The sequence below is a fragment of the Dipteris shenzhenensis genome, chromosome 11 (assembly GCF_047967505.1).
Source record: "Dipteris shenzhenensis isolate YYH24624 ecotype China chromosome 11, Dip_SZ_1.0, whole genome shotgun sequence".
Classification (NCBI taxonomy): Eukaryota; Viridiplantae; Streptophyta; class Polypodiopsida; order Gleicheniales; family Dipteridaceae; genus Dipteris; species Dipteris shenzhenensis.
In genome coordinates, this window is record NC_141606.1 from 47,129,642 (window position 1) to 47,153,456 (window position 23,815).

Consider the following 23,815-nt stretch of genomic DNA (forward strand, 5'->3'; position numbering starts at 1 on the left):
CCATTCGCTAATTACAGAGGTTTAGGATTAAGTATCCGAGGATGAGTATCTAATCTCATTGAAATCCAAAACATATCAATAACATCTTTTCCATGGAGTCTACCTATTTCATGTCCCCAACATTCTTTTGATCATGCAAACATCTAGGGCAAGTGATGGGGGATAGCTAGAAGCCCGCGGCAGGGTCACAACTAACCATTAGCTAATCAGGATCACGAGTCGAGCATCATCATCACAAGTGACCATTAGCTAATTAGGGAGTGTTTAGGATTAAATAACCGAGGATGCGTATCTAATCTCATTTCTGTTGAGAGGTAACGAGCGACCGGTCGTAATTCCGAATTTTCCTGTAAAAATTTTATTTGAAACGAAATACGGAGTGTTCCATTTACAGTATTGAAGTTTAGCCCAGAATTTACAGGGCTATGGAAAGATTATGCTGCTATGCATACAAAGATATGTTCAAGGATCAAAACAGAGCTAATCTGTTGGAGAAACGCTATTCCGAGCTAGACGACGTCTGTTTCAATCTTGCAAACTGCACACCTCAATTCGTGGATCAATCTTGCAAATAGCACATCTCTGAGCACATAGATAGGTTGCCTGGTAGTTCAACCTGTCGCCACGAGACGCGCTTGTTTTTATAGTCGATGTCTCCTCTCCAAATCGTTAAGGTCCTGTTCTCGCCTTCGCAAATAGTGGCATACGCATGAGGTTTGCTGCAGTCGTTCACCACGAAGAAATTGTGGGCACACGTTGAATCGGATGGTACTCGCTTACCCCCTTCCCAACGCCATGTCTTGGCACACACCTTGCCTTCGAATGGAGTCCATTTCTTGCTGCATGTATCCAGCTTATTCACCACCCCATCCCGAAGATCGTGGTCTCCTGCCAGTAGATTGCTGCATTTTGCGTGGTCACAATCCCAATCGCTCCATTTCTTGGTCAGTGGATCATACAGACGCCAGAAATTTATAAGCTGGCCTCTTTCCAGCGAGCGAAAGCCGAATGCCAGAATCTGATAACCTGCGACAGCCAGCCCGTTGTAATTGAAACACCTGGACAGTGTGACTCTCGGAAGATTGTCCCATTGATCCTTGTGGACATCGTAGACTTCTGGGAGAGGATCTTCGTCACTGTGATTCTGGGAAGACGATCCGCCTACCACATAGATATTCCCGGATACAGATTTGCAGAAAAAAAGAGATTTGGCGGTATGCATCCTTTGCCGCTTCTCCCAATGCCAAATTCCGCTGCCCAAATCCAACATGTAGACTTCTGCACTTACTTCGTCCGTTCTCGGATCCCACCCACCCATGACGAAAACTTTTCTGTCGACACAAGCGACACCGCAATCGTGTAGTATCCTCAGAGGTTGGATTTCCGGAATCGGGGGTAGCTGCCTCCATTGGCTGCAGTCTTCGTCGTAAATGGATAAGCAGTGAGGTGGGGGCATGCGTTTCTGCACCTTGACTCGTTTGAAATAGTCCTCGCTGGCTGCTTGGGAGAGCTGGTGCACGACGATGAGGCCGCCTTGCCGGTCGCGAGAGGCAGCTCTGGTGAGGGAGCTGAAGCTAGCGGGCTCCTGGAGGGCGTGGAGCCAGGCTTTGGAGACGGCGCGCAAGCCGGGGCGGGAGTGCCAGGGGATGCGAGGGAGCAAGCAGTCGAGGACGACGCAATTGGGGAGGCCGGGGATGAGATCGGCGGGGTTGGGGAGGGAGCGGAGGCGAGATGTGGGGGAGGGCATTGCGAATGAAGTGCAGGAGATGGGAAGCTACAGCAGGATGGATAATCGATTGGGGAGCGATGGAGGAAGGGCTGCAAAGATATGGGTGGAGGGAGGAAGCAAAGAAGCAGATATCGAGTTAGACGGAGAAGATGGACGGAGAAAGATGGACGAAGGATTCGGCGAGGGGACGTAGGAGATGAGTTCAGGGGATATCAAAGAGCGAGGAGGGTGACGCGGGAAGACGTGCCTATAACGTATCTTGACGGGCGGACGCACATGCGCGAAATCCAGCTACATTTAGCGGCACGCCGACACGCAGTAAATTGTACTTGATTGGGGCCCAGATTTAGCGGGCGGTGCAGCTTCTCGGTGGGCGGTTGTTAGAAACTTGAAAGTAAACACGGGCTGCGCCGCCTGCCGACAACAGCCCTCCCGCCACCCGCTGCCGCTAAAATGGTGGCACCTGCCCCTAAAGTGGCGGCGTCTCCCTTATTATACCCTTAATCCGTTCTTAACGTTTAATAAAGCCACCCGTGACCCGTACCTTTTGACAAATCTCGTAGTTACATCCCCATTTTGGCCACATGGACCGAATGGTGGCACCTGCCGCTAAAGTGGCGGCGCCTCCCTTAATCCCTTCTTAAGTTCTCGTACCTTTTGACAAATCTCATTCGGATCATACCCTTAATCCCTTCTTATCATTTAATAAATCCACCCGTACCTTTTGACAAATCTCGTAGTCACATCCCCATTTTTGACAACATGGACCTCCCCCCACATGCATCACGCCTTACCCCTTTTGAGCCACCTTGGCGCTCTCCTATTGGCCACCCCCCCTTGACATATCGTATACGGCTGAGATTTGCTTTTTCGCCCTCACATTTCACGTGCCTCTTCTCTCTACATTTTTTGAAATTTGGGCTCTGCCTTGTTGGTGCCAACTATCACATCCACATTCCAACAAGAATCCCATTGACAAAAGTTAACCACATGGCATCACCACTCCTCCATCCTCACATGCCTTACAAGACTCGCAACTTTATATTGGCTCGAGTTGGTGAGGCTCTCGCATTACCTCGTTTGAATCTCCAAATAGGTTTGCTATATAGTCACTCCACACGAGGTCGAGAATGCGTCGCTGGTGCGACTCTCAAGCCCCAAATGCTATTAGTTCGCATGAACCAAATCACCATGCCTTTAATGGGTCTGACTTAGCTTACTGGGCCATCTGACAAGTTGTAGGGAGCTCTGTGTGAGCTGCACAGTTTTACGTGGCCATTTTTAATTGGCTAGACAAAGCAATTTATCAACTCAAGATTCCTCGAGGAACATAAAAGGCTAGATAAAGCAAGTTTCCTAGAGGAACATTGAAGGCAATGCTCATAGCCAAGTGTGGATTGGTTGGCGGAGAAATGGCGTACAATGCTTAAATATGCACCCTCTAGAAAGGAGGTACCAATTTGAGCATCAACGACACTCCAAATAGGCTTCGGAGTATGTGTCAACATCCAAAACCAACCACCAACCACGCATTCCTAGCCTCGTGTGCATAGGGCCTTACACATGTGCTAGTGTTTCATAATGCTATATTACATAATAGGGAAGTTTCGTGCTTGCCTTTTCAAATTTCTTCTTGAACCCTTGGGGGGACCTATCCCTCTAAATCCCTTTGGGAACACATGGATCCCCTTGACTGAGTCCTCTTAGGTAGACAACACGTCTCTATATCCTATAATAACGTATTTCCTAGTGTGGAGTAATGTAGACTTCCCAACATCCTCCTATAAAACAGTGTTCTTCAACAAATTGGCTATTGCCATACACAAGACGTGCCTAACCATAAGAGCATCCTCGTATGTTATTAGTAGCATAAAAAGTGCAACAATATTTCATTTATATCCCATGTGACTTTTCTTGAACCGTGCTTATCTTCTATTGTTTAAAGGTTAACCAGTTGACAAATAATGAAATAATCTATGTTGCAATCTTTGGGTGTCAACTCTTCATTCAATGCAGCTTTAAATTTTCGATTCTAGGAAGAAAGTCACATTCACATGATGGTTGCAGATCTTTGACACGCCTTTACCCCCACCTTTAGACCCATTAGTGCACTTATTATTATGATGATGAAGTGTCCTTTTGTGTGGTTCTACACTTCATTTTTTGATGATCTACAAACTTGAACTAGGTGCTCCTTTATCATCAATAAACGTTGCATTATAGCACTTCATTTTTTAATCTTGACATTCTTATTGAAAGTACAAAGATCCACGTTTTAGTTGCCTACATAAGGGGGGACATGCAATTTTCAACATAGTATGCCACAAAGCATTCTCTTTGTGTGTCTGCACATGTTCCTTTCCAACATAACGTTTCGCACTTTAACATTGAGTTTTCGTCATAGTCCTTTATTTTTGATGGGCCAAGTGTCATCATTGATGAAAACTTGCATTTCTTTTTCACAATGGTAGAAGGAATTGTAGAATATTTTGATCAACTGCTTATAGAAGTTTAACTCAAGAATTATTTTTGAATATTGGATCAATCACTTGTAGAAGTTTAACTCATGAACTCTCTTGTTTACGTATGCACCACATCATGTTTCGATTATGTAGACAAGGTCATACATCATGACAATGACAAAGCACATATCAACTTTTCTTACAATTCAATCATGTCGTGGAGCTTTATCCAATGACATCTTGCTTTTTCCCTATCAATTGTAAAAAAATAAAGTATTTATCTAATAAAACATGAATTCCTCATGCCATTATGTTCATACAATAGCACTAGGAATCTTGCATGATTGCCTTGACCATTACATTGTATGTTTACATTTAAGTACTTGATTTCCAAAATCTATGTGCATTGAAATCAAAGGGTAGTTTTGCATTTGATTATGTTGCAATGATCTTATGGGTTGCTTTCTGTAAACATTAGCAAACTGTGTTGTAAAAGAATCGATTGGCAACAACGACAAGTAGTAGCCATTGTAAAACATTTTGTGGCAAATAAAATCATAGCCAAAAGTCTTTTTACTGCAAGAACAATCTAAAATTAAGAAATTTGAGCATATCACAATATTGGTTATTCACCAAATGATCTCCTCTCTGTAACACAATCAAATAATTTTCTATTAGTCGTCCCTACATTTTACTTCATAGATCTTGCATTATGTACATGTGCTTACAACCCACATTTCTTATTATTATTATAGGTACTTTCTCTCTGACTTTTACCTTGACCTATTCATTTAAAAAATGATAAAATGTGCATAATTTGCATTGGAAGTTTGTAAGCAAAGTTTTAACACCTTCCTTATAGGCTAAAATATTATAACGGTATATTTCATTAGTCCAAAAGTCTCATCAAAATTGCATTTTTGAATATGGAACCATGACCTTGAAAAAATAAAAAACATGCATTAATTAGTTTGAGGGATGGGATGGGAGCGGATTTAAATGACGAGGTTAGATAATAAAGAGATTAAGAAAGTAATCACCTTGTCTTGCAAAACCATAACTTCCCTTGTCAACAAACCAACTTCTTGTCTCGCAAAACCATAACTTCCCTTGTAACATGCCATTTATCTAGCTAAGGTAAAAGTGTGAGTGAATTATGGTTGTGAGCCTCCATTTATAGCAAAATTATTATAGCAATAGTACGAGTAGCACCTAGTACAACTCAGCACTTGCTTGCAACATGGAACTAAGAAGAACTATGGCAAAATTCTTTTATGGCCAATAAGAGCAATGTCTATAGATACTCGACAACATTGGTAGTACCGATGTCTGGTGTGTTAGAAGAAGAAGTACAATCATTGCAAGTGATGTCAAAAAAGCATACGTTGGATATGTGCTACTACTATAATATCATAAGTCTTCCATCAAGCTAGTAATGGTTATTATGAACCAGATGTTCTAGCTTTCTCATATGTTGATTAAGATATAACTCCAAACTACTAGTAGTATAATCTTGTTGGTTGACTTCTGAAAGTGGGTAATGGTACATATGCCATATGGAATCTTGCTAGTGCCTATTATTGTCTTCACATATCGAATCTGCCTACCCCTCGTTATGAAGTTTGTGAGACACATAATGTTGGAGAAAGCTTGAGAAGATGAGATGAAGTGCACACAACTGAAAAACAATGGGCTTTGTATGAAACCCTTAAACCCTAAAACTAGATTAAGTCCTGGACTGACATGTGGCATAGTGCCACATGTATGTTGCAAAAATTTATTATAGGCTCTTCATTGTACGATAGTCAAATTCTTGGTTTGAACTTGTTTACAATGCATGAGGGCATTATCCTATCCATGATAAGCATAAGCCCAACAATACCCCCCTTAATGCGAAATGTTTATATCAGTATAACTTGACCCTTAGATATTACATCATCATGCATTATCAATCCCTATCCAAAGAAACAAGTCATCCGATAAACCAAAGAGATGCCTATATAGGAAATATTTCTCCTTTGGTAGAGCCTTGGTGAATATATATATTGGATTGTCTTTGGTAGAACAATAGATCGTCTGAATCTTTTGATTTTCCACCTTCTCATAGACAAAGCAAGATCTGCTAGCTTACTTAGTCTTGAAATGATCCACAAGATATTTGGGCAAAGCAATGTGTGATTGGTTGTCACAGTTAATAGAAATTGAGTTCCCTCTTGTGCTATGCCAAGATCACCAAGTAATTTGCCTTCCAAAATTACTTCACATACTACTACATTTGCTACCAATATACTTAGCCTTAATGGAAGAACGAGCTATAGTATTTTGCTTCTACTCACCCAAGAAATACTATCAATGCTATGTGAAAAAGTGTAGCTTGTAGTAGACTTTCGATCTTTGTTGCCTGCCTAATCACTATCCCAAAACCCTTGCAGCTCTAGAGTTTTGGACTATCCCATAAAAGATCTCAAAATGCATAGTAACTTTGATGTAATTGAGGATCCTTTTGGCCTCACACCAATGGCTAGCTTTCGAATGTGTCATATACTGATTAACATATCTACTAACGGTGTAAGGGATGTCAGCCTATTGGTCACCCCTTGGTCACGAGATAGATCAAGGTACCAACTAACTACCCTTATAATGTGGCATCCACATCTAGGGACGTTGATATCCACATCAATGTCCATTTTCAATCCAACTTCCATGGGAATTTGAACATTCCATGTGAATTTTCCCCAACAACCCTCTAACATACTTTCTTTTAACTTACAAAATGTTATTTGTGTGCTACCATACTTCCATGACCAAGAAGTAATTCAATACCCTAAATGTATTATTTCATCCTCTTTGCATACTGTTGTTTTGAGCTACTCCATGAGTGTATGATCGCCTCTATAATTATAAGATCATCCACATAGAGAATGACAAGTATGAAGTTAGTATTATTTTATAGTAGTACAAAGATATTGGGTATGAAGTGGCATATCAAACCTTTTGAAGAAGGTATGCGACTTCATGTACCACAATTGAGGTGCTTGCTTAAGCACATTAAAAGATTGCAAACTATTTGATCTTGTTCCTTCTACACAAAGCTAGGTGGTTGATCCACATAAATCACATGTATACCATAAATGCCATGAGAAAAGTGCTTTTAGGGAAAGTATTGTTCTCACTGTAGTAGGCTTTGTAACTAGTGCAAAACTCTCTATGATGTCTTACCCTTCTTTCTATGAGTACCCTTTGACAACTAGTCTAGCCTCGCATTTATCAATGGACGTGACTTTAGTTTCTTCTAGTACACCCTTTTGTATCCCACCACATTTCTTCTAGTTGAAAGGTCCACAATTTCCCAAACTATACTCTTGGCAATGGCATTCATTTCTCATGGCATTCTACCTTACTAAAGTTTTGAGTAAAACTCTGAGGATCATCATTATTTAGCACATGCCCTACGAGGGCTACATTTGCATTCTCCCTTAGCTAAGAATACAATTTGGCTAGTCACCCCTTCTACTACCCTGAGGATTGTCCCGCAATTTTACACTCCATTATCTTCCATACCATATTGATAATTTCCCAAGATTTTTTTTAGTTTCTTTGGGATGTAGCAATGGTTTCTGATGTTTTTCCACCTATGAAAAAATGATTTGCTACTGCAATTCCTCATCCTCATCCTCAAAGTGTCCACTTTTGGGTGACAAATGTTGGGAAGCATCATCTTTCAGTTCCTCCTCTTCAGATATCCCAAAGCTTTGTGGATTCAAGGTGGTGCAGCTTATATCCTTTGCTTTACTCAATGTATCCAATGCAAGTGCACTTGTCTACTTTATTGTCCAACTTCTACCTTTGTTGTTTTGGAACATGTGCATAGCAGATATCTTTATTATTATGGAACATGTGCATAACAAATACAACCAACACTCAAATGGCACCTGGCCTCTTTTTTGGCCAAGACTCACAAGGTGTCATGTTATTCATTGCTTTGGTAGGAAACCTATTAGTAAGCATTTTTAGTTGTAAACACTACTTCTACCCAAAAAATCTTCGCACGCCCATGTCTTTGAGCATGGACCTTGCTACCTTAGTTATATGTTTGCACTTCCTCTTTACCACTCATTTGTGTTGAGGAGTGTATGCAGTGTGGATTATTACTTGATGCAATTTTTTCAGCAAATTTATTTGAATTTGTTGATTTTGTATTCGCCCCCTCTATTAGGTCTCAAAATTTAGATCTTCCTACCACCTCAAATTCAAGAAATTGAGAAAATGCCTCTGATTGGTTGCTTAAGAAATACAACCAAAGCTTTATGTAATAATCATCTATGAAAGCTGTTGGGGTAAAGGGCAGTGTGCCCACCCACTTGTACAGTGCCCATGTATACTCATATATATATGATAGAGGAATAAGCTGGAGTAGCTTTTGCTCCACCACTTTTTTGGTGTCTCCTTATCCCGTTGTGTGTGCTCTCCTCTCCCACAACTGGTATCAGAGCTCATGGCGTTCGATCTACGGGGAGCTCGAGGAGAAGAGCCGGGGAGTCTTGCGTTAGGTGCTCGTTGTAGTTCCATCAATGGAGCTACTGTTGCATAGAGGCCGGCTTAGGAACCGTCATGGCGGCTGCTTTCTTGCAGCACGTTGGAGAAGCTGAAGCCTTGGTTGCTACTCTAGGCATGTTTGCTACTACAAACTCCTTTGAGATCGACTGAGTCGCATGGGCGCTTGTTTGAAGTTTGAGGCGCTGAACTGTCTCAGTGGCTGGGAGCCTGACTATTGTGTTGTGACTTAGAGAGGCACTCTTATTGCTTGTTCTATTTGGATCATGGGACTTCGCTTGGCTTGTGAGCCCATTCGTGGCGATTGTGAGTCATGGTTGCTTTCAGGGTGCCAAAAATGAGATGGCGTTGGACGATGCAAGCTGCATGGAGAGAAGAGTTGACGATGCCGAGGAGCCATTGTAGAGCTGTTTGCTCTATTGAGTCACCATCTTGAACGTGGCTGGGCCGAGAGGGCGCTTGGAGCATGTATTCCTGTGGAGGCTTCACATTGATGAAGCTGGAGCTGCCTCAGTCTTTGGAGATGTTCCAGTCTTGGCATAGTTCTTTGCCATTGTCTCTAGCTCATCTGGGAGCTGTTGGGGAGCCTCTGGATTGCATGTTTGATGCAGTTGAATGCTTGGGGGATAGCCGGTGTTGCATTTGAGGTCTTGGAGCTGAGCATTGGCTGATTTTGGTCTCTTTGCGGGACATTTTGCAGAAGTACGCTTTGTGGACATTGTGTGGGATATGTGCTTGTGCACTATGCAGCTTCTTTTGGTTGTAGTTGAGCTTTGTTAGCTCGTGTTTTCCCGTGCATTTGGGTCCTTGTACGGACATACTTTGGTGCATCTTAGTCCTTGTGAACATTCCGTTACATTTAGTCAGTGGGTTGCATATCTTTTTTGCATATACATCACTTTGGCAGTGGCAATGTCACATGCTTTGACAGTGGTACATGCCTGGTTGAGATGCATTAACATTTTGTTGGACGCATGGTTATTTGCCTATGTTGGATACATACAGTGGTACGGTGATGTATTGAGATCCTGTCAGATTAGCATCATTTGGAGCACATTTCGGGGCTGTTTTGCCAGTGCTTTTGGGCTATTTAATTGCTGATCTATGAGCATTCTTGGGGCTGATTTGGTTGGGCATTGTACTTGCCATTTTGCTGGTGTTGCAGTTGACATACTGGGTGATCTGCTGGATGTATTTTGACCATTTTTGGGGCTGTTTTTTTGCCAGAGCAGATGAGTGCTGTAAAGGGCAGCAAACATTCAAGGAAGCTGCTGTTGCTGTTTTTATGACAAAACAGTCATTTTCAGGACTAAATATCTCTTTCCTGGTGCGGAATTGCACTTTGTGCCAAACTGGAAAGTTGTAGTTCACAGAAAATACTACAGCTTTGCTTTTGGAAGCAAGTTGATCCGGTATAAGCTGCATGAGTTACAGCCTCTGCAAAACCACAAAAAGTTGTAGTCTGCTGTCTATTTGTGACCAATGTGCAGGAAGCTGTTTTTCAGGTGAGAATATCTGAGAATCCAGAAGGATTTGGCTCTTGAGATCAACTGACAAGTTGTAGATCTTTCTACCAGCTACAACTTTGCTGTTTACAGCTTTGGCATCCGGCCTTTTAGTGAAAAGATATCGCTGTTCAAATACAGGGACAGCGTGTTATTTTGCCCAAAGTGGCTGTGAGGTATTGTTGTAGGGATTTCTCTTGCACAACAGTGAATTGGGAACTCACAGTAAATTATATAAAGTGATTGGGATCTCACTTCAGTCCAAGGGCATTATTGGCATTTAGGCAAGTCACTTTGGCACATTTGGCAAGTGGTGAATGCTTGATTTTGTTGCCAAAGGATTGCACACTCGAGGTGATGCATTGGTGATGCAGTAAATGCCATTTCGATGCATTATGGATTTGCATTGGTGGATGCTGCACTGATGTTTATGGATAGTTGAGCTGGGCTCCTATTCCCATTGGTTGAGCATGCATTGCTCATTTGGTTCAGTGCATTTCTTACTTCAATTGCCAGGCATTGGAAGGTTACTGGGCTGCATATATTCTTGTTTATGCCTCTTTATGGCTGAGTGCTTTTGAGCATTGGATCAGCCAATTTATTTGGAGACCTGATTGGTCTAGACAACACTATATTTTTTTGGTCATTTGGGTTGCCTATTGCACTATACTGCTCTTTGGTTGTGACCTATTGTGCCACAGATATGGCATCTACAGCTGGTAGTGCCCTCTTTGATATTGAGAGGTTGGATGGATCAAACTTTCAGTATTGGAAAGAGCAAATTTATGATGTGTTAGTGCAGAAGAGGCAACATAAGCCCATTCAATGCAAAGGTGTCAAGCCTAATAGCATTAAACAGAGTGATTGGGATGACATGGATGAGCAAGCATGCTCTATCATTCAGTCATCACTCTCAAAGTCGGTCTACTTGCAGGTACAGGATGGTGTACAGGGTGTAGATTGCCATGCATATGAGTTCTATACTCGTATATGCCGGATGTATGACCATGATAGTGTTATGTTACAGCATGATGGGCTGAAATACAGCCTTGATATGCACTCCAAAGGTCGATCAATTGGTAGAAACAAGTCATGTTCAAGGGGGAATTCCAAGAGCAAGACTAGCTCTCGGACTTGTATTAGATGTTTCTATGGTGGAAAGGATGGCCACATGAAAAAGTATTGCTGGAAATGGCTGAGAAAATACAAGAAGAAGAGCAAGGTTAAGAATGACAGGAAGAAGGAGAAGAAGCATGTTGAGCTTCAAGGCGTGGATGCCAGGGTTTCCACTGATAGTAGCAGTGATGAAGGCATTCTTTTGTCTATGTCTGACACCTCCTTCTTGGCCACTGATGTACCCATTCTCGGTGATTGGATGTTAGATCCATGTGCTTCATGTCATATGACCCCTCATAGGTCATGGTTCAGTGCATATCAGGAATGCATTGTGGAGAGTAGTTTGATGGGAATTGATCATTCTATGGATGTCTATGGTTATGGGGATATCCACCTTGTTATGCCTAGTGGCTCTATTCTTGTTCTACAGAGGGTTAGACATATACCAGGACTTGCTACGAGCAAGATCAGTACTGGACAGTTGGTTGAGGCAGGTTATCATGTCTCTTTGGGTGATCATGCATGGAAGATTGCTAGAGGCAATCTGGTTATGGCTAGGGGATCACGGGTTGGATTCTCTTATGCATTGCATGTATCAGGTGTCCAGGATAAGATGCTTATGATTAGTAAGCAGCCATCAGCTAGTTTATGGTATGCCAGACTTGGACATATGTCTATTGCAAGTATGGAAGCCCTTACAACATTGAGATACATTCCTCTTATGGATGTCTCTCAAATTTTATGTCATGATTGTGATGATGGTCAGCAGTCAGGATCCTCCTTTGTGAGGAAGACAGTTAGTGAGAGGTATCTTGAGCCATTGCAGTTGGTTCATAGTGCAGTTTGTGGGCCTATGCCTACCGTTTCACTGGGTGGCGCCTCTTACTTTGTGACATTTATTGATGCTGCTACAAAGTACATATGGGTATATCCGATTCGACAGAAGCATGATGTATATGATACATTTCAGCGCTTCTTGGGTAATGCTGAAAATCAGTCAGGAAAGAAGCTATTGAGCTTGATGACTGATGGTGATGCAGAGTTTACCTCTTCTAGATTTCAGCATCTATGTGATACACTTGGTATCAGGAGGGTGTTGACCACTCCTTCTCTTTCTGCTCATGATGCCTTAGCAGAAGGCATAAATCGGATTCTATTGGACAGGATTGGTAGCATGCTACGATATGCAGGTCTTACCGAATGCTATTGGGCTGAGGCATGTAAGACAGTTGCATACTTGCTTAACAGGTCACCCAGGAGATCTCTGAATGGTAGAGTGCCATTTGATTTCTTGACAGGCAGGGCACCATGTTATGAGCATTTACGTGTGTTTGGCTGCGAGGCTTATGCTCATGGTTCCTGATTGAGGAGGTGTATCTTTCTTGGATACAGTGAGTCCAGTAGGGACTACAGGTTATGGGATTCTTCAACTAGAGAGTTGATACGCAGCCGTAATGTCTATTTCAGAGAGGATGCTATGTTTAGACAGCCCAAGACTGTGGATAGCAGGAGAGTGGTGTTCCAGGAGGGTGTAAGTGCACTGATACCTCCGAATTCTTTGCAGGGGCAGCCCATATCCCTTGGAGTGGGAGGTTTTTCCCACAGTGAGCAGGTTATAAAGTTGGGACAGCCACGATTACTTTCTGATTTTGATCAGAGACGGTCAGATGTCTCTAGTATTCCACAGGTTTATACTCCTATGGAGATTGTTGATGCATCTTCTATGGACACTTACAGTTTACTCCCAGGATGCGGAGTGCCTCTTGCAGATGAGGATGAGGCTATGCATGGTGAGGAGGATACCTTGGTGGCTAATGATGCCCGGTATGATCCATTGGCTGGTTATGCCAAGACAGATGTGGTTTCTGCAGTTATTGTCTCGGGTCATATTGCGCATGGGCAGGAATCATTGATATGTTTACTTCGTAAGTGCCTCCATGGCCAGAAGCAATCCCCTCGAGCTTGGCTTCATAGGTTTGATACCATTATGAGAGCTCAGGATGTGATGCGCAGTGAGACAGGTTATGGTCTCAGTATTCAGGAGGTTGCTATCCTTCTGAGGTTACTTGCCATATGGTTCCTTATGGACAGGGATGCTTTGCAGTGGGAGCTACATGATCTTGATGACGTTTGTCAGATACTTGGTTGTTTCAGTATGGAGAGGGGGAAGTTACTGAGTACTCCATTGCCTGTATTGGCTCCATACTTGAAACACAGCAGGTTTGATGATCACAGATCAGTTGAGCAGCAAGTTATGGTTGATATGGCAGCCATAGTAATTCATGCATCCATGACTGTGTTGAGACTTGGTTCTCACATGTTTGCCATTGGGGCTACACTTCCGGTTCTTGCTTCCATTGCAGTGGGAGTTGGTAGCATGATTATGGTAGATTTTGGCAGTAGGGAAGCGGTTGTGGACATCAGGTCCTTATGCTTCCAGGAGCAGCATGCAGGTGATGCAGGTTGGGTAGACCAGCAGAGGTCTATTGTAGGGCATGTGCTTATGGTCACAGGTGGTACAGAGACATTTTCTTTACACAGTGACAGTTCAGGTGCTATGGACTTAGCACAGGAGCACGTGGTGGTGAGCGTTCACTCTCCCAGTGAGATCTGGCATGAGATCTTGGTTGACAGGCATCTACAGCTTGTCATTTTCTATCCTGCAAACCTGATGTCTGCTAGCAGCTTATCCTCTATGCACTTTGCACATTGTAAAGTGCCGATGGGCATAGGATGACGGTGTGGTCATCTTGTTTTTCAGCCTATGGCTGATTGTATTATATGTGCACTATACTCCCTTAAAGGCACACTGCCTTTAAGTGGGAGGTTGTTGGGGTAAAGGGCAGTGTGCCCACCCACTTGTACAGTGCCCATGTATACTCATATATATATGATAGAGGAATAAGCTGGAGTAGCTTTTGCTCCATCACTTTTTTGGTGTCTCCTTATCCCGTTGTGTGTGCTCTCCTCTCCCACAAAAGCTAGAATATCTTTATTTCCACCAATACTTTTGGTCTTCATAGGCCCACCCGAGTCAATATCCAAAAGATTAAGAGGGGTGGCTGGCCCTTTTTTGCTCATATCTTTAAAAAGGCAACTTGTGCATCTTCCCATAAACATAGCCCTCATAGAAAGAGATATATGTTCTGAAAGGGGATAATAAGGAGGAGCTAAAAAATTGGATACCCCTTACAATGCTCACTTGCAATTACAAAATCTTGGACAAGTCTTTAGCTTCAAGGATTCTTGGATCCTTCCTAAATAGAAAGGTTTTATAACTTACTGGAAGCCATTATTAATTTGTGGAAGGGGTGTAAATATGCAAAAGAAACCAAACAGCACATTTGCTTTTCAAAGTTATTGGCACAGGATCTTTATCCTCCACCATCTTCTGTAAAGTTTACAAATTTTTTAGTAATGTCATAAGCTTGATGAGATGAGTGGAGAGTAAATCTCCTCTCTCATACTTAAGAATTAAGCTATCCTTTGAGTTGTAATGCTCTTCCTACATTTTTCACCACAATGTTATCTTACATGTTTGTCCTAATACCTTTGCACTGATTGCATGAGGGAATATTTTGAATTTGCGATGAGAATAGACATCCATCGTTCTATTTTCTTGGCATCTATGAGTGGCTTTGTGCATGTGCCTTCAAGAATCTCTTTCTTATAGCATCTTCCTTGTGGGCCTCCATACACGACCATTCTAAGTGCCACTTAGATTTTCTTCCACCTTAAGGCATGTTATGTAAAGTCATGCCTACAAAAAATTGTTGTTCCCAAATAGTACTATTGTAGTAACTAAAAATAATAGTAGTACTTCTATAAAAAGTGAAGAGCTCAAGTGGGGGTTTGTTGGAATCACAAAAAAGAGAGTGATAGTACTTGATAAAAATTCAAATGTCACCTTGAATTGGAAAATCCCTTTGTTGAACACCTCAAACTAGGTGTGGGTTTGTGAAAATCACAAAAACAGAGAGCTATAGTACTTGAAACAACTTCTAATGTCACCTTGAATTGTGAAAGCCCTTTGCCAAACACCTCAAACTATTGTGAAATGTGTGTACTAGTACATAAATTACAAAATCCCATTTTTTGAAACACTAATACCTACAATGTGAAATCATAGCAAGATTTGGCTATTCAAAAGCTATATTTTTTGTTTAAACTATCATTTTCACTAATGGCACTATGCCACAAGTTAGGTGCAAAAGGTTGGCTTTACACCGATCTTCCCAAGAACCCCATTGTCATCAATGTTGTTTATCATCCCATCCTTTGTTCAAAGAAGAACATGAGTGATGTTAGATGTTTTCTTAAATGTTTCGCAAATGGATTCTCAAAAGTTTTGTCAATCAAGGCGGTCCCCTGGTGTCTACTAAGCTTATCTCCAATTGTATCTCCCCATTTTAGTTTTTTGTGGGGCAGAGTACTACACTTGATTCTTTTGATATAATATAACAAAACCCTCTATTCTTGATAGAAAAAAAAAGATGGATGTTGATGCATGTGAAAATTGCATCCAAAGGCAAAATTTTACCATTGCAAATTGTTAAAACTTGAGAAAAATTTATAACCCATAGTGCAAGAATGATGTTTTTGCTCTGTTTTTGCATATTGCAGCTCATTTTGAAGTTGTTTTTGCTTGTTTTTACTATGGTCACTTGCTTGGATGTGTAGAAATGCAACACAAACTAAATAAACAATGCTTTTGTAGTTTCCATTTGTAAAAACAACTATTGTATGGAAGTTTTTCATCATGCCTATTCTCGTAGCCCTTTAAACTCATCCCATAATAAACAAAGATGAATTTCTTGCTACAAATCACCTCGGAGGGCTATTCAAGCTAGGTCATTTGGGCTATGTGCTTGCTATCTTGAGTTGCATGGAGTGCTTCCACATCATTGTTGCAAGTTGTGTGCCTCTAGTGTGGAGAAAGTTTTGATGATGTAACTTCTCGTAGTCATTGTTCATATCTCCAAATCACCTCCAAATATTCATAACTACATGTGTGTGTATAGGAATGCCCTAGGGAATAGGCTCTGATACCACTTGTGAAGTTTGTGAGAATTGGTGGGGGAGAATAAAGACAAAATTATAGAAAACTTGAGAAGCTAAAATGAACACTAAAATATAGAGAAACTGGGTAGAACTAGATTAGAACCTAGAGAGGCACATGCCATAATGTCATATTTATGGTGCAAACAATTATAACTGCACCATCCTTTCAAGGATTCTAGACTCCTTAATTTAACTAGAGTCTGATTCTTAATTTTAACTTATAATCAAAACACTATCTTGTCTACACTCGCATCCTAGGTGTAAGTATTTCACAACTTGAACTAGGAAATGAATTAGGCTAGTACCTGCCCCAACAAGAATACCATAAACAAAAACACAATGAATAGTGACAAACATTCAAAGCTAGAATTGGTGAGGTGTCCCTTGACATCCCTCTTGAAGCTTACATCAATGAGGGTACATTGCATGCATGTGCATTTTGTATGTGTTTGCTAAACTCCCTAAAAGCATTGATGTCTATAAATTCCTTCTTGGACACATGGACCCCTTGTATAGGTCTAGAGTGGGCCCCTTATCAATATAATGTGGTTTTGCCTCCTACATCAATATTTTTCTAAAGGTCCTTAAGCATTCCTAGAAAACAAATTTGGTTGAACAAGTGATTGATGACTATATACATGAATGTCCAATGTCAAGGACCTCCCCTTATATTTGTGGAACTACAAAATGTGTAAGGAGTGTCTTTTATATAAAGTTTAACATTTCTTAAACCATGCTTTAATATTCTATTATTTTGCAAATTAATAAGTTTCATGTTGGTGTAATAATCAATTTTCAATTTTTGGGTGTTTATGCAGTATTTGACACCACTAACTTTACTTTGTAAATGTATTTTTAAAGTCCCATTGACAGAATGCCTAATTCCTATTAAGGTGGTTATCAAGGAACCATGAGGCTTGTTGAGTGTAGTGGTGCCATGTGCACAAAATAGAGGCAATGAATGAGTAAAGTTATAAAGCAAGAGAATGCCACATAGCAACCAAGATTTATACCACATGTGATCAAGCAATGCAAGTGTGTATTGCATCTTATAAAAGGGAGGTCATTCTCATGCAATAATAAATGCAACCTATCAAGTCTCAATATTGTAAGCTAATTGAACTCAATTCTATGCTTATTTAGACTAGCTTTTCATCATGTGTGCACTTAGGATTCATCCACCAAAGATTAGTTTTGGCACTCCATAGATGATGAAGTACTCATGTTTTCATGTGGTATCAAATGTGGGTCTTAAGGCATAGTGTTTGTGGAGATATTGAGTGAGCTTCTTTGTGCTTTTGAGTCTTTCCTTATGAGCGAGAGATTTGTACAACGTTTTGTGAAATTCTTGAGTGATTGAGAGTTTTTTGTGAGTGCATCTTTGAGATAATTTTTTTTAGAGAGAGATATTACCTTCCATGGCTTTTCTTTATCCTTCATCAACCGTCTGCCATGAAGTCCTATCCTATCTAGCATAGTACTTCCTAGGCTAAATAATACATCAGCTACTAAGACGACAAAGCTATAAACATACAATGAGTGCATCTTTGAGCTTTTTTTGAGAGACAGAGAGATATTAAATTCCATGGCATTTCTTTATCCTTAATCAACCTTCTACCATGAAGTCATATCCTATTTAGCCTAGTACTTCCTAGGCTAAAGACTACATCAACTACTAAAACTACAAAGCTATAAATATACAACTACAAAGCCTTGACCTTGTACAACACAACAACAACAAAAGACTCAACGCTAATAGTGAGTGGATGACTCGGACACAATAGCTAGCCTATGTGATAGACTAGATGTAGTTGAAGTAGTGCCCAATAACACACAATACAATGACCAAAAAGAAATATGCATAGAGTAAGACTTCACAAAAGCAATTTAGAATGGGCAAAGCATGCAACATACATTCATACAAGACTATGATTGACATGAGATGCCATAGTAGTACCATATGCAAAGGTAACTAGCAAGTGACGATGACTAGGCAAAAGTATGCAACCTATGTTGACCTAGCTCTACAAACAACGTAACAAATTGCAAACTCAAACGCAAGCCATCAATCATTAACAATTTCCTAATGTAGATTGATCTTTGCCTAGTTTCGTATGTTGCTATTTTTCCCTTCGTAGTTGTTGTTGAAGCATTGCTACAATCATTTGTCTAGTTACTTATAGTAGCCAACTTGAGTTGCTAGCTTGCTAGGTGTTGCATTTGTTTGTTCATCAAGTTTGTCGAGGTCATTCTTGTTTGTCATTGATGATTGGGTCTACTATTATTGAGGTCAACGGCATAGCCAAGTTGAATGTAATATGTGGCTGGAAGCAAGTACTAGCAAGTGCACTTGTTGTCACTACTATAGGTGAATGCTTGCTTTGAGGCTTAATTGTAGTTTAGATGTCGAGCATTGCTACAAGAGATAGTATAAAATCAATTCTCAAATACCCAAGAAGAAGAAACAAATCAGGAAATCTCTCTCTCTCTCTCTCTCTCTCTCTCTCTCTCTCTCTCTCTCTCTCTCTCTCTCTCTCTCTCTCTCTGTGTCTCTCTCTCTCTCTCCCTCTCTCTCTCTTCCTCCCTCCCTCCCTCCCTAGCACTCTCTACACAAGACAGAAGCAAACAAGTAGCCTTGCATGCAAACAATGCAAGTGAAGCAATAATTGAGAAATGAATTGGATGACTAAAGCACAGAAGCTATAGGCAGTGCGCTCAATGTTATAACTATAGCAACCATATGATAGCAAGTCAACTACAACATACAAGCACACAAACCCATGGGAGGAAGTCTACATCCCATTTAAAAAAAGGCACACGTGCAAGAGGCTATCCTAGGCAATGTCAACGAGCTAACCACATTCATCAAAGCTTCAAACCACATAACAAACAAGAAGACTACCACATGGCAATCCACAAGGTAATAATATGGTGGATAGGGTTTCCAACAGCTGACACTATAGGCTACCAGTAGAGATAGTGCCATGCCAGCAAACACATATGACTCACCCTACCACATAAGCACACATAGTGCCTTTTCCAAGTGCACTTTGCATTGAACATGTCTGCACACAATCCACATCAACATATATGCTCCACTATCACACCCCCACATGCACACAACAGGTGCACCTGACTACCACGCCATCATTTTGACCCTTCTTCTTGATCAAATTTTGGCAAACCATAACTTTTGATCCAATAAAGTTTGCACATGGTCCACAAAGGAAACGTTTTATGTTTTGGACAATGCCAATATTGAAGGAATTCTATTGGTAAGACTTTGCAACAAATAGCATTAAGTACCACAACTATCAATAAGTTCAATGGGGAAAGGATACACTAGGCAAAATACCTCATGCATGGTCACATACAAAGGGTTTCTAAGCATGCCCAAAGCACAAATGCATGAGATGATTGCATCAAAAGCATAACATTATGCATCAAATGACGTACCAAAGAGCCAAGTGTCAAGTGATATAGCAAAGACCAAAAGCCAAGAAGGAGCCTATAAGAATATTAGAACTACAGTTCCTTTTTCTTGCTTGATGTGGTCTTCAAGTAGTAGGGTCCTCGTAAGTTCTTATTGGGTTCACAATTTCTAGAGTTTAGAGGTACAAGATTGACCCATGCACCAAGTACACATAGTGGTTGGACACTAGCCTATTGGCTATTGTGACATGAAGTTGGGGGTAATAAAGTTCACGCACCTCTTCAATTCCTACTACTTTAAGACTGAGTGATAAAGATATTCATCACTAGGAAAGGGACATTAAAAAGAAGCTTTTATACCACGAGACCACACAATACTATCCTCCCTTATATGAGAATGAAGATGGTAACATCCCAAGTGATGTAATCAAGCATAGGGAGAAGGAAAGGATCAGCGGAGGCCATAATCTCTATATATCGAGGAGTTTGAAGGGGATGACTGGGTCGGATGGGTAGGTTCTGGGGAAACATTGCACCTCTTTCATAGATACCTTTACAATTACCTCAAAACACTCTCCAAAATATCATAAGACACAGAGACCCATAACTTTCAACAAAGGCATGATATCAAATATTCAAACACATATTGAGATGCCCCTTGAAATGGGCTTCGTCTAAGTTTCGTAAGAAATAGAGAAGCGGTCGGAAAGATATGGGCAGTTTATTGGGCGGGGGAAAAAACTGTCTAAAAAAGAAACAGTCACACACAGAGAGTAAAATATTTTTTGTTTAACATATAATATCATAACTGAAGACATAGGATTATGTTCCTTGAAGTTTCGTTCAAATCGGACCATCGAGCAAAAAGTTATGAGCAAAATACTGACAGGGGGTCAAACTATCTTGAAAAACACCTACTCCTTCTACTGGTGCCGACTTGGGAGAATACTACCTCCATGATTAGACTTCATCAACGATCCAAGTCCCATAGATGTTGCCTAAGAGGAAAGGAAGAGCTCCCTTTGTGGTTTGGGAAATAGATAAACCATGTATGCGCAATGAGTGGCCGAACAGACAACACTTTTGAGCACTTTGGAAGAGAAAACAATGGAAAAAGGGAAGAGACACTCAAGAGAGAGAACTTGAAGTGACCTTCATTACCAATAGAGTGAGACTCCACTCCAATGCAACTCAAAATACTACAAACACAAGGGAGAAGAAAAGGTTTCATACGTACAAGAGGGAGTGAAAACTCCAAGACTACTCATAGAGAGAGAATGAACTAGAGAGAGATGGACTCAAGAGTCTACATAAGAGAATATCTACAAGAGGGAGAGAAGGCTCTTGGAAGAGGCTTGAAGAGACTAGAACTACAGCAACATGAGGCCTAATGGTGGAAGAGATGATGAACAAGGGAGAGGAGGGCTCCTTTTATAGAGATTTTGTCACCCTCCTTCACCCATTTACAATTGCTGCCTGTAGATTCCTTTCCCCATCCATCACATAAGCCTATATGTCACCATCCATGTCCTTTTTGGCTACTCTTGCCATGTGTCCCATCAAAAGATGCTCAAGACTCTTAAAATATTGAGAAAGTCAAGAGTCTCCCCACATGGAGCCCATAGGGACCCTCTCTTTTCCATATGTCCACATCCTCCTTATTCCACATAGGAATTCTAGAAGGATTCCTCTTGACTCCAAACTCCTCCACATGCCTTCCACACGCTTTTGCTCTTATATTATTGGAACACATGGACATGAGCCCAACCTCTTTATATAACTCACTCTCCCTATTTTCTAAAAACCCCATAATATCCCATACACAAATAACTCTCACCTCATACCAAGGTATTTATCATTCATACACATGGTATTTACAATGATCCATTCCACTCATCCTCTCAATCCCATACGATATCTTAGAAAATATAAATAAGTGAGAGCCACTAGGCTATCACTTGATACTCTAACTCTTATCAAACATAGAAGAAAACAATGCCAATGCCAAATAAAAAATATCAATTTTTGGCATCACATCTTTCCCCCCAGCAGATCCTCTCTAGTGCACCACAGAGGGTCTGCTGGCCCTCAAGGTGGTCGAGCATAGAAGAATTTAAGGTGTATCTTCAATTAGTTCATTTCTAAAAGAGGTTCCTCCATCAGTGAGACTTTCCAAAGGACATTCAGAGCGTGAACAAATTTGATCAAAGAGAAATTTTGCAATTGTGCTTGCCTTGCTATTGACTGTGGCCTAAGCCTCTGCCCACCGAGTCACATAATCTGTGGCCACCAATAAATAAGGCTTGCCCTGAGATGAGCGAGTGGTCCCACAAAGTCCAACCCCCATCTCTCAAATGGTCCATATACTGGAATAGCCTTCAAGGGCCCAGGAATCAATTGTCACCTTCCAAACTTTTGGCATACTTTACAACTTTGACACCATTCATATACATCCTTATGGAGGTGTGGCCAAAAGTAACCTGCATTAACAATTCTCCTAGCTGTGCTCGCTGAAACAAAATGACCAGAGCATTCATAACACATTTCTAGGATTCTCCTAGTCTCCATGGGATGGACCACTATTAACTAGAAAAGAATTTGAGACAAGAGGCTAGACGCTAGGCATGATGACGCTCGAGGGCCATATAGGAAAAGGGAACGTGAGGGGAGAAGCATTAACATGGGTGGGGAAAAGGGATTAAGAGGGGTGGGAATGAAGAGGGAGACTATGGCACAAGGGGAGAGGGAGAGGGGAAAGAGGAGCATGTACATAATGGGATGAGGAATGTAGAGATGGAGACATCAAGGGAGGAGGGTCATGCTTTATTTGAAAGGAAGGATGGGGGGGAAGAAATCAAAGTACTAGCTAGGTGGCTTTACAAGAATGAGCATCTCCCATCAAGGAATAGCCCCCTCCTTTTATATCCAAGAGAGGGGGTCTCTCCCAATAAATGCATCCTCCCACATGCATGGTGTGTGTGGAAGAGTCTCCCATGTGGGCTAGGCAGTTACGCACTCTCAATTGTGTGCGACAACCCTTTGCCTCATTTTTCCACATAAATCAACCCCCATATCCCAAGTCTAAGATACTCCCTTGGTCTCTTCCCAATTTTATAATACGTTCAAACATCTAGGAGGACAAGTGGAGGGTTCGCACAAGGAATCTTGCCACCTCATCCTACTTTCCCATTATTTAACTTGCATTCTTGAACTTTCTACACCCCCCCCCACATGGGCCTATCCTACATGGAGGGAATAATCCAATATAATATCCACCTCCACCTATTTTATATTACTTCTCCCATGGTCCTTGGGCCATATCTCACTAAATGCAGGCATGGGACCGCCTAGGTGGAGGGGTGGTACATGGAGGACCCATGCCACCTTATCATTTCATATTATTACTACCATGGATTATGTACAACACACCTTATGGGTCCTCTTACGTGGAAGGGTGGCACATGGTCATGCCCTGCCACCTCAACCCTGGGCCTTATGCACACCATATTTTATTATACTATTGCCACACATACAAGCACACACACATATTTATGCATTTTACTTTGGTCAAATTTATCCATAACAATTCCCCCCCCAGGCAGGGAATGCACAGCATTTCCATGCCTGGGACCATCAGGCACAAAGAAGGGCTTGAGATAATGCTTGTTGATCACCTTCTTGCCATATGGCTCATGTAGCTCCTGAACTTGTACAGACCCATTGCTACATTCCTTGATGACTTTGTATGGACCAATCCACAGTGGCAGGAACTTCTTATCCATTTGGTTGTCCAATATGTTATCAAAGCATAGCACAACATCCCCCTCAACAAAGTGTCTTTCCCATCGCTTGTGAATTTTAGCATCCAAGCGGCCTTTTGTCGATTCTTTTGGATCTCTGTTTGATGTAGTGCAAGGCATCAAGTTTCATCTAACTTCTCAAGTTATACCAACCTG

General features: G+C 41.3%; 1 protein-coding gene across 1 annotated transcript; it reads right to left on the bottom strand.

Moving 5' to 3' along the window:
* Nucleotides 1–387: 387 nt before the first annotated feature.
* LOC147897092 (F-box/kelch-repeat protein SKIP20-like) lies at nt 388–1,871 on the bottom strand. The gene has a single exon (XM_087381860.1). The coding sequence runs from the start codon at nt 1,745–1,747 to the stop codon at nt 560–562; it is 1,188 nt and encodes a 395-aa protein (XP_087237986.1). The 5' UTR covers nt 1,748–1,871; the 3' UTR covers nt 388–559.
* Nucleotides 1,872–23,815: the final 21,944 nt, after the last annotated feature.

Bases quoted from the DNA above. Each gene is read 5' to 3' on its own strand.
- LOC147897092 (XM_087381860.1), bottom strand. From the start codon at position 1,747: ATGCCCTCCCCCACATCTCGCCTCCGCTCCCTCCCCAACCCCGCCGAT.